Here is a 12,128-nt window from a genome sequence, read left to right on the forward strand (position 1 = left end):
AGCTCTCTATAAATACACCAATTAAATGGCATGGTGCCTTTTTCCTCATCACAGTTTTGCAGGAGATTCCAAGCTTGTAGCTCAAGATTCCTGTTTCAAAATTAAGCCAGTCCAGGGACTATGCAAAGCTTCTCTTTCTTTCCATGATGGTTTCTAAATGATTTATTACAACCCACAGAACAGCCTATAAAGAGGAGATAAATGCAAGATCAGTTCTGGTCTCTCCAATCCCTCCCTCATTCCAGCCTTGCACTGATCTAGCTCAGTTTGCTTTAGTTGTGTTACACTTCATTTACTGAGATATCAACAGAGCTTTGGGAATTTAGCTCAGACTTAAGGTTTTTAATCCTCTTGGGCTTCTTCTTCAGCTTTCCTGGGAAGCATCCCACCACTCCAGCCAAGGGATGAAATCAGCCCCCAGAAGTGCATCATAGCAGAGCTCTCTGCACATCTGCTTTTAACAGCCTGCAGGGAGGGAGGGGAATGTGCAGTTTGCTGGGAAAGGAATCGCTGCCAGCTGAGAGGTCACCACAGCCAAACAGAGAAACACAGAGCAGGGAGAAGAAAAGCAGCAATTTCATTTCACCTGCCTGGCAGCCTGGATTCTCCTCTTGCTTTTTGAGGCTTTTATGTGGAGGAACATGAAGGAATCTCATAATTGCTTGTTTTACTCATAAAATGTGTCTGAGTTTCTCCAGACAAGAGAGGAACGTCCTGTGGAAATCTGGGAAGACAGAAGTCAGACTGCCAAGTGGAACTTCAAGTGTTTTTCATTCAATGTTATCAAATATATTCATTATTATAACTATAGATGAGTAATTCACAGCAGAAAAAGCAATGACTGAAACCTGCTTAAACAAAGGGAAGCATGAGGATGATGGTGTTTGGAAATGATGCAAACAAGAACATTTCCTGAAATATAAATTCTGTGTTCACCCAAGTTCCCATTTTTACCAAATACTGAAAAACATAATAGTCTTATGATTGATACCATGTTTTCAGAATGCTGTAAATAGAAGTTCAAAGTCACTTTTAATTTAGTTACAGGATTGATCTGTGGCCACTCAGGTGTAGCCACTCAAGATCATCTTCACATGAGGAAGAAAACCTATAATAACAATATGCAAGGGTGGAGCATTAAAATTCTTACAAATAGAACAGGTAGGCCAGCAAAAGAAAAAATAACTTCTTTTAAAGGTGTATTTTCACACTCAGGAAAATAGCAAGTGTTTTTCAAGGCCTTTTTTTGTTTTTCCCATGTAATTTATGTAAAAGCCACACTGAAGTGATGAATTTGAGTAGCTTAATTTCTTAGTTACAGATGGGAATCGGTACTTCTAGAGACAGCAGCCAGTGTCCAATCTGAAACATAAACATTCTTAAATATAATCCCTTGTCAGAACTTGTCTGATGGCCCAGGGAACTCAATTCATCTACACCACAGCAGTATTAATCCACATCATAACATTTAAAGGCTCCAACCTATATTCTCCTCAGCCTTTAAGGGAACCATCCAGCTCCCTCATTCCTAAAATGGAAATATTTTTCTATTTGATGCATCCCTTTCTGTAGGATCACAGCCTGTAGGAATGCTCTGCTGACAATCAAAGAGCAGCGAAGCAGGAAAACCAGATCAAAAATAACCTGTTTGTGGAGGAACAGTGACATCCTGTGGCCACCGAGGAATTCCTGCTGCTTTTGAAACCGCCAATTTGGGCAGACAAAAATCTTTAAAAAAAAACCCTTGGCTGCTGTGGACAAGGCTGCAGAAAAATTGAGGGATTTATTCCCAATGTTTATCTGCCTTAACCTTCACCTTCCCTGTAAGATTATGTTGTGGAGTAGTTGCAAAAGGAGAAAACCCCAAATATATCCAAACCCAGTATAATGGGTTATTTAATTTCTCTTTTTATAGGTATAAGTATTTTTTTTTTAAAGCACAGAAGACAAAACCCCAAAATCTTGGCTGGTTTTTCTTTCTGTCTTACTGGGGTTTTGCTTGATTTTTTTTATTGTTTTAAGGGAGAACAGACTAGAAACTATCTGAAGCAATAGGAAGAAAAACAAACAACAAAGGTCAAAGGCCAGTCACAAAACTCAGATTACAGCAGGATTGAAAGACATTACCAGAATCTGTGGTAAATGTGGGAGCATTAAGGTTATTCTAAGCATAGAGATTCTGGCTAAAACCTATTGAATTCTTATTTTAGTTATGAATAGTTGTCTGTAAGACTTTTGAGGTACCACCATATTGTAGGAATAAAAAAAAAAGTGTATTTTAACAGCACTAGCCATTTGTATTGCCTGGTATCTTGTTTTATGTTAATAACTTTGGTGTAAACACTGCATGTTATACAAATCCATACTCACATTTCCTTGTGTGATTTATATACATTTCTCTAATTCACATTATTTACTTTAATTGCAAGGATTGTTTTTCTTATTAAGGAAGAAAGAGCAAACAGAGGGGCCCTGTCCCTGCAGGGCACTCAGACCCCAGCAGGAGGATCAGGAAATGTCATTTTATTCAACACTTTATCTCCTGTGGCACTGTGAAATGCTCAGAAACTTCAGCCAGAGCTGAGCACAGAGCAGGGCTGAAGACAGGAGTGAGGCAGGGAGGGGCTGAAGGGACATTTGGAGGTTGCTCTGCCCAGCCTGGTGTTTGATGATGCCCGGAGTTATTCCCACTGTTCTTGTCCAGGGCCTTTCAGCCCCTCACCAGGAAGGGCCTGCACAGCCTCTCTGGGCACCCTGCCAGGAGCTTCAACTGCAAAAGGCACAAAATCAAAAAAGCAATTGCAGGAAAACTCAAACCAAGGGAAGTCTCTTGTGGCAGAGACAGCTAATGTTTACAGAACTTTGTGTTTCTGCTAGCTCAGCAGACAGAAAGAAAAGCAAGCCTTGCTCCTAAGGAGAATTCTCATCATGGATATAACCCTCAAACCCACACTGAAGCTGCAGTGTGCAACTTTTCATCTTAATTTCCCATTGAGTGCAGCACTCACCACAAATGTTCAGTGATGAAATTCAAAAGGAACAAACCAACTTCCACAACAGCCCCCCAAGGAAATAAAGGGGACCAAGGCAGTACCTAGCACAGGTTTTGGGTGAAAAGGCAGCACGGCAGAACAGGCTGTGTGCACTCAGATGGGGGCAGGAGCCCCGTTTCAGGGTGAGCAGCTGTCAGAACTCAACAGATGAAGACACTAACAGCCACCCCTACACCCAGGGAAGTTTTTTTGGGAAGGGCATTTGGGTATTACATCCCCTTCTAAACACCCAGCACTGCAACTGAGCTAACCCAGCCCAACCCCACTTGAGCTTCCTTAACCCACCCCATAGAAAAACAAACCCAAACCCAGCTAACCCAGACTGCAGTGGGAGCTCCCTCCCATTTTGGCACCGATTGTGTAGAACTTACCCCATCAGGCAGTGTTCACCCTCCCACCACCACTCGATTCCCACTGCAGCCAGTCCTCCCCCAAACCACGAGCAGAAAAATCCACCCAGAGTCGCTGCAGAGCAGCGCCAGCACCCCTCACACCCACCCTCAGAACCAGCACAGACATGAACACACTGCAAGTCCACAACCTGCAGCAAAACCCACCCCATGCCATGACCACCACACCCCTCCTCCTGTGGGGTCTTTGTATCCCACCTGAAGCAGAGCACTGCTAAAATCTAGGAAGAAAGAACAACATGGTATTATTAGCACTTCATTAATATTTTAATCCAGATCCATTTTAACCACAAGGTTGGTCCTCATCATACATGCAAAGAGGAATAAACTGCCATGGGAAGAAGCCAAAGCATTTCACTTAATACACCAGTTTCACCTGCTTGAACTGAGACAGACTACAGGGTGTAATGTGCAACAGAAAACTTTATTAGCATTTCAACAGACAGTTGTTCAGCAGTTATTCAAGCTTGCATTAACCTTGCATTAACTTAAGACATTGAAGAACTACAGTGCAAACACAAGTGCCACTGGCAATCCTGGTGTCAAGCAAGATGCACAAGAACTTAACAGCCACCCCTCAGGCGCAGCACCAGGTGCAGAGTGGATTCTTTCTGGATGTTGTAGTCAGAGAGGGTGCGCCCATCTTCGAGCTGCTTGCCAGCAAAGATCAGCCTCTGCTGGTCTGGGGGAATGCCTTCCTTATCCTGGATCTTGGCCTTCACGTTCTCAATGGTGTCACTGGGTTCCACCTCAAGAGTGATGGTCTTGCCAGTCAGGGTCTTCACAAAGATCTGCATTCCTCCTCTCAGGCGCAGCACCAGGTGCAGAGTGGATTCCTTCTGAATGTTGTAGTCAGACAGGGTGCGCCCGTCTTCCAGCTGCTTCCCAGCAAAGATCAGCCTCTGCTGGTCTGGGGGAATGCCTTCCTTATCCTGGATCTTGGCCTTCACATTCTCAATGGTGTCACTGGGTTCCACCTCAAGAGTGATGGTCTTGCCAGTCAGGGTCTTCACGAAGATCTGCATCCCACCCCTGAGGCGCAGCACCAGGTGAAGAGTGGATTCCTTCTGAATGTTGTAGTCTGACAGGGTGCGCCCGTCTTCCAGCTGCTTCCCAGCGAAAATCAGCCTCTGCTGGTCTGGAGGAATGCCTTCCTTATCCTGGATCTTGGCCTTCACATTTTCAATAGTGTCACTGGGCTCGACTTCCAGGGTGATGGTCTTGCCAGTCAGGGTCTTGACAAAGATCTGCATTCCTCCCCTCAGGCGCAGCACCAGGTGAAGAGTGGATTCCTTCTGAATGTTGTAGTCTGACAGGGTGCGCCCATCTTCGAGCTGCTTGCCAGCAAAGATCAGCCTCTGCTGGTCTGGGGGAATGCCTTCCTTATCCTGGATCTTGGCCTTCACGTTCTCGATGGTGTCACTGGGTTCCACCTCAAGAGTGATGGTCTTGCCAGTCAGGGTCTTCACAAAGATCTGCATTCCTCCCCTCAGGCGCAGCACCAGGTGCAGAGTGGATTCCTTCTGAATGTTGTAGTCGGACAGGGTGCGCCCGTCTTCCAGCTGCTTCCCAGCAAAGATCAGCCTCTGCTGGTCTGGGGGAATGCCTTCCTTATCCTGGATCTTGGCCTTCACGTTCTCGATGGTGTCACTGGGCTCAACCTCAAGGGTGATGGTCTTGCCAGTCAGGGTCTTCACAAAGATCTGCATGTTGACCTGCAAGACAAAGAGGTGTTTCAGCAATAGCCCCTAAATCAAGTAAAGCCTTTAGTAAATCCTAAACAAAGGGATTACTGTTGCTATTTCCCCCCGTCATAAATTTTTACTTTGGTTGTAGGAAACGTGGAATAAATTTGACTCACTAAACCTAGTTTTGAGGTAAGGTACGTTCAACTCTTTTAACAAATTACTCTCGCTAGAGAACCCCCACACCCCCTTCATGCCCGCAGTGCAGAAATGCGGCACCGGAGCCCTCCGATTTCAGTTACATTCTCCTCCGGCAGGGCAGCACCGGACCCCCCCAGCCGGCGATGCAGCAGCGGAGGGAACGCCCGGCCCGCCCCGCGGACCCGCCCCGCGGCAGCGCCGCTCCCCCGCCCCGGTAGTGACTCACAGCCGCCTTCCGGCACGGACGGCGCCGCCCGCGCCATCTTCCCCGGGCCGACACCGCCTGCCCAGACAAATCTTATCCCGATTCCCTCCCCCGCCCGCCCCAGCTCTCATCGACGGGGTTCGGATCACTACACAACACTGCGCAACTCTGCCGCCCGCTCCCCTCCGTTACTCTCGCGCAAACCGCCCGGCAGCGCCCACCCCGCTCCTGCCCAGAGCACCTGGCCCGTCTCTCCCCGTCACACATCCCCAGTTCCCCTCAGCGCACTCACGTCTGCGGCCCTGAGCGATGACTCTGTAAAATGTATCCAGCGGCGATAAAGCTGGAATCTGCCAAATGACGCACACCCTCCCGTATTTATACCGTCTCTGGGCACACAGGCCCCGCCCACCAAAACTAACGTGTCCATCCGCCTTCCAAAGTAGTCCCGAGAAAAAGATCCCTGTTCTGGAACACACTCGCCTTTTCCCCGCTCCAATTCCTCTTCCTCAGGCAAAGGGGTCCCAGAGTTTCAGTGAGGGGGATCAGACCCTAAAAAATCTGCAACTTTCTGAGGGGGCGGATGGATCTGGGACCGTTTTTCGCCTCGGCGCTGCGGCCCGGCGTTAGTGGGCAGACCGAGCAGTCCGGCGATGATTGGTGGGGCGAGCTGCAGGGCCGGCGCTGATTGGCTGCTCGGGGGGGGCAGTTAGCGAGGGGCGGGGGCGGCGGGGGCAGGGAAAGCTCTGGAAGGTTCGGCAGTGCTCGGCGCTGATTGGTGCGCGGTGAGGTCACGCTGTTGCTGAGGGGGAGCTGCCTGGCGGGGCAGATTTCGGCCGGGGGCGGGGGGGGAGGGAAGATGGGGCCATGAGGGGACAGGGAGAGGGATTATGATGGGGATTGGAATTAATGATGGCGGTAGGAACGATACTGGGGCTTCTTAGCTCCTGCCTGACCCCCGCAGTGCTCAGGGAACAATCTGGCACAGACTGGGAGAGAAGTGCCCTAAAAAAGGGGGGTGACCCTTGGTGCCAGTGTTTTATGACCCACCAGGGCCTCTGACCAACCCTTTCCCCAAGAAGGCTCAGGCTCCGTGGAAAAGCCCAGGATAGGTTGAAGGGCTGGTCCTGGCCTATAAAGCTGAGTGAAAAAGCAGAACTGAGTTAGCAGAGTTGGAAAAATAGGATAATACAGGAGCGTTGGTGGCTCCTGGCGCGTCACACGAGCTGTCCCAGTCACGCGGCCTAGTGCCCGAGCTGCCCGTGGAACTGGTTGGAGCTGGCTGACAAGTTAATTCTCTTGATGTGAGGCTTCAAAACAAGCCCTGTGATGAAATGCTGACATTTGAAATTCAAATGGTTGTTTACTCGCCTCCAGAACAGGAAGCTTTGATCGGTTATGAAGCAGCCACCTTCTGAGAACTGATGTAGAAACGTGCCTCAAGTTAATTAAGCTTCATTATACCTTTCAGACTGGCTCTTAACTCATTTAATATTGTATTAAAGATGGAGTGCACAAAATCCATGATCGTTTTTATGTGTTTTTTTAGATTTATCTGCTGCTCCTTCAGTGAAGCCAGATGACCTTGTTAAATCCTCTGTTCACAAAGCATCAGCACGTGTGTGACTGGCAAGATTCACTACAGAGAGATGCTCTGTTTCTCCCTAAAAAAACCTCAAACCCAGACAAAAATACAAAACCACCAAAAAAAAAAACAAAAAAAACAAACAAACCCCAACAACAAAATCCTTTTGCTTTCCCTTTTCCTAACAGGGTTTCAAGCACCTCCTGATTTACAGTAAAAAGGAACTAAATCATCCTAACAATAATTACTCAAAATACAGGAACAGGAAGAGGAAAAAATGCTAACCAGAAAGTTCAGCAAGCTCCATGGCAATAGTCAACCTTGGAATTATTATTTGGCTACATAAATTTAGGACAAAAGGCAGAGTTGGAAAATGTCCCGTTTGTTTGCTTTGTGCTGCCAGTTCTGCTCAGTGTTTCCAGCGTGGGTTTTGTTTGGTTGTGCCAAGGTGGCTGAAGGTTTGCTCCGAGGCTTCCCAGAAGAAAGGCCATGAGTAACTAATATTTACAAATATGGAAGGCCACATCTGTAATGCTGGAGATAAATGTAAAGCCTGGGCTGTGTTAAAGCACATCACACATTTATTAAGTATTTTAGGGTACATAATTCTCTTTTTAATGTTCCTGTAGATAGAGAAGAGGAATTCCTGTAATTTATTTTTTTTTCCTTTCTGTGTAAACCACAAAACACAGGAGGCCTCCCTTGTTTTTTTCCCTAAAAATGGCTAAATCTGTTGTGGGGAGGAACTGTTGTGGCTGTATGAAGCACATGCATTTAACAAACATTCCACTCTCCCTCTCTTGGTAGCTCTTGGTGAACAAAAAACATCAAGCAGCTGACTCTGAACTGTATATAAATAAATGCAAAGCTGAAAAACCCACAAATCTATATCTTGTGACTGCTCTGGCTGCACAGGTGGCTCCAGCCTTTGCCAGGGCACGGGGCCTGCAGTTGGGAACACACATTTCTTTTCAAAAGTAGGTCACTGGGCAGTGGTACAGAGCAACCTACTTTCAGGAGAGAAGAATCTGGGGTCATGGAAATGTTTCCAACGAATCTGTACATTCTGGAACACAAGCTGGGTCTGTTTTTTAAGCAGACTAATGTCCTAGCAACAAGGTATCACTTTTACATGCGGCAATCTGTTTAGCTACCAGGTTTAGCTTGGGACAGGCAGCCAGGCCATCACAGGGTATGTGGCAAGTCCAGTTACTGTTCTTTGTTCAGACAAAAATAGGACTGCTTGACACAGGGAAAAAATATATATATTTACAGATATATATATATATATATTCCTATCTTATAACATTACTCACACCTTCCTCTCACTGTGTATGATGCAGTATAATTATATTTACAGTTGTGAAGATAAATATTGTCTCCCCAAGCCTGTAGCAGTGCAGTAAGGCCCAGGCTTGGCTCAAGTTCCACCCATGAGACAAACAGACCAGTGGCATGTCACTGCTTGTCCCTGTGCTGCCAGCCTGGAGGGGTACAGAAGGAGTGAGTCAGAACTCAAAGTACTGTGAGATTGACTGTGATATTCTGAGATTACCAAAAAAAGACAATTCCCTCGATTTTGTTTTTATAGCCTTGTGCTAAAAATACCTTCACTAAACGTTTTTAAGAAGCCACTGACTTAAGGAGCTGAAAGAAAAAAAAAATAAGAAAAACAAATACATTGGCAGTAAAAAGATGAAAATTAGTGATACTTCTCTGCCTCCCTGTTTGTCTAAAGCCTATTTTAACTTTGTAGGATACATGGGATTCAGCTTTCAGATCTGTGCTGCCATGAGAAAGAGGCTTGGGCAGGTCTGGGTGACACAGAGGGACATGTGACAGCTCCCCATGCTCTGCTGGAAGGAGATGTCCAAAGGGCATTTTATAAAGGGCTGAAATCACAGGTTTGTGCCCCGTGTTGTGCCAGTGAAAGCAACAGCTAATAAATAACTAGGTCTGTTCTAAAACTCCTTGCCTGCATCTCTCACTCTGCCTCCTGCCCGGGAATGTTTTGGATCCGATCCAAGCTGCAGTGCGGGGAGGGAGCTTCTTTGTTCACCTCCTCTCTGCCGCCTCTGAGCCCGTTTAGCTTGTGCTTTCTGGGGCAAGGTTTTCCAGCAAAACAGCAAAGAATTTCCTTAGAAAACAGGCAGACAGAAGAAGAAATGTCAGAAGAAACAGGCAGAAGAAATGAGTCCTAAACTGCTGTTAATCATTGCTAGTAAATTCAACAGAACCTCTGTAACAGTGAACAAAAACAAACAGTCAAGGCCTTCTGAACAGCCCGGGGGTGTTGCCTCCTACATTTTGTTTTCAGATACAGCTTGGGTCCTTTGATGGTGAGGAAAACGTCTGGAATGTTTCTCCCTCCACCACAGAGAGACTAAAATCCAAGCACTGCCATTTTTCCCCCTGAACAAACCACGTACTTGGAACCACCGCAGTTTTTAAAAGTGTGCTGTCAGCTGTACACAACTCCTAGTTCCCTGCTTATTAGATATAAAAAACATCCACAGTTCCTAATTCCCTTTCACCCACAAACATGTAGCTGCTTTCAGTGCTGCTTTGGGGATAAAAATGCTCTTCCAGGCAGAATTTCAATGCTGGCTGTGAGCCAGGGCTGCAGAGCTGAGTCATTGTTATACAAGCAGAGCTGAGATGGCACAGAAAAGTCCCTTTGTACTTTAACACTCAACACGTCAGCTGCTGTTGGCCTTTGAGCATCACAGGACACCTACACAGAACCAACTGTAATTTACTGGACTTTTCCTCTTGTCCACCCCATCATCTGTCTGGATAATTCTTCCTTTTCCATTTTTCCTCTCAAGCTTAACAGCAAACGCATTTTTTGTCAAGCTGTTGGCCTCTCCTAAAGCCTGGCAAACATTGCGTCAGCTTTGGAAGCAGTGAAACGAGAGCTGTTAATTCTGGGCACTGGGAAAGTGCTGCCCAAGTACACTGACAATACAACATTTAACCACTGAAATTTAGGGCTCTCAGCTCAGAATATCTCTGACATTTACCATCATCCAGAGTTCCACCGTAAAGCTCTGGAATTGTTTATGTGAGACTCAGTTTTTTGTTCTGAGTCCTTCGTGAAAAATATGAAACAAATGAAAAAATAGAAAGGATTTCTTTACTATGGCATTTTGCACTTCCATTTTTGTTCTCCAGTTCTTTATCCTGAAACATCACAGGGGAGCAGAATTTAGCTTCTCAAAACAGCTTCTGCATTTAAAATAAGGAGAACTAATTGTGGAGAGGCACAGAGAGTGACAGATTTGCAGACATCACATGAACAAACTCACTTCAGTTTTTTCCTGGAACTGCTTTTTGAGAGTGCTGGTGGCTCCTGTCTTACAGAGGGTCATTTGTGTGAATCAATAGAACGAGCCCCTTAAAATGAGCTCCTAAAATTACACTCTGGCTTTCAGTGCTGAGTTCAGTGTTTTTGGGACAGGACAAACCGTGAGTGGTGCTGGCCATGCCCAAGGGGAGATGAATCCTTGCTGCAGCCAGCACAGGCTCAGTTTCAGTGCCTTCCCAATTTCACCACTGTGACTTTTTCCTCCCAAAATATGAGGTGACTGACATGTAATCTGGTTTGACTAAAGGTCTGGGAGTGGCTCAGATGAATTTGTCACCCAGGGTGTGTTCTCCTGCTTCCATTAGAATGAGTAACCGGAGCAGAGGTTCCATAAGGGATAACAGGAAATTGTAACTCGGTGCCCTTTCCAATCAGAGAGGTGCTGAGCCACAGGATTCTTATGCAAATCCTGGCATGTGCCATCCCAGGAGGCAGCCTGGACAGCGGAGTCACATGTTTTTAAAGCTTTTTAAAGCTCTTTTCTAGACCAGAGTGCTGATGGATGTTTATTCATCACTGTCCTCTTGCTTTGCCATGTTCCTGGCTGCCACAGGACCCTTTAGTGCCTCTTTGCCTCTCAAGACTCAGCTCACTTGTTTACATCTTTCCTCTTCTTGGAAAGAACATGACATTAAGTCCTGTTGATGACAAATTCTTGATTATATGTCAAACAAAAGAAATTTCCAGTCCTGCAACACTGGCACAAAGGTTTGTCTTTGGAATGATTATTTTTTTTCCCCAACTGAGTGTGATTTGGACACCTCCAAATTTTGTACTTTTCCCTGCATTGATAGTTTTATTTGAGAAACAGCACTGGATTTCAGTGTTCAAGAATAACTTTTTTAAATATATTTACCACTAAAGGGGTGATTTAATATTTTCCTATTTTTTGTTGTTGTGTATTTGGTTGCTTGTTTTGGTTTTGAGGTTTTTCTTTGGTTGTTTGGTTTTGGTTTGGTTGGGGGTTATTTTGCTTTTTAAGGTATGTACTCTCTTATTTTCAAGATTATGGTAACAGAATTAGTGCAAAGCTAAGTGGGAATCCTGTTAGAAGTCATTTCTCTGCAAAGTTGCCACAATGACTTCAAACCTCAGGAAGGCCTAAACACACTTCCGAAGGCACATCCTGTGCTGTCACAGCAATGCTGTGTTTAAATGAGGCTGTTCATAGCAGAGAAGTGAAACACCACAATTCCAGCAGCACCTTGGGTCTGCCGAACACCTTCCTGTCTGTGAATACGTGAGGAATCATGTTCACAAAGAGAGGGAAAACCTCAGGCTCATGCCTGTGGATAACTGGTATGCCTGGCCTCAGCCCTGGAATCAGAAAATCATAGAATCCTTAAGGCTGGAAAAAAACTTTTAAGATCACCAAGTGCACCTGTTAACCCACCACTGCCAAGTCCACCACTGAACCATGTGCCCAGGTGCCACCTCCAATAGTTCTTTGGACACTTCCAGGGTTGGTAACTCCAGCACTTGTGCGGCCTGTTCAGTGCCTCAGAGCGGCCAGCAGGAGCAGGGCAGTGACTGTGTGTGCTGGGCGCTGCTGAGGCCACACCTCGAATCCTGGGGTCGGTTCTGGGCCCAGCAGAACAAGAGAGACATTGAGTGGCTGGAGC

General features: G+C 46.1%; 1 protein-coding gene across 1 annotated transcript; it reads right to left on the reverse strand.

Annotated features, from left to right (window-relative positions):
- Nucleotides 1–3,868: 3,868 nt before the first annotated feature.
- Nucleotides 3,869–6,002, reverse strand: UBB (ubiquitin B). Its single transcript, XM_005525735.3, has 2 exons — nt 5,847–6,002; nt 3,869–5,178 (listed from the first exon to the last, which is right to left on the reverse strand). Exons 1-2 carry the CDS (start codon nt 5,982–5,984, stop codon nt 4,027–4,029), a joined length of 1,290 nt encoding a protein of 429 aa, XP_005525792.2. The 5' UTR covers nt 5,985–6,002; the 3' UTR covers nt 3,869–4,026.
- Nucleotides 6,003–12,128: the final 6,126 nt, after the last annotated feature.

The sequence above is a fragment of the Pseudopodoces humilis genome, chromosome 23 (assembly GCF_049639895.1).
Source record: "Pseudopodoces humilis isolate 2021_Gansu_Grassland_sample_001 chromosome 23, ASM4963989v1, whole genome shotgun sequence".
NCBI lineage: Eukaryota > Metazoa > Chordata > Aves > Passeriformes > Paridae > Pseudopodoces > Pseudopodoces humilis.

Coding starts and splice junctions, on each gene's coding strand:
- UBB (XM_005525735.3), bottom strand. CDS start 5,984: ATGGACACGTTAGTTTTGGTGGGCGGGGCCTGTGTGCCCAGAGACGGT. Junction 5,179..5,846: donor CATCGCTCAGGGCCGCAGAC/GTGAGTGCGCTG, acceptor TTTGTCTTGCAG/GTCAACATGCAGATCTTTGT.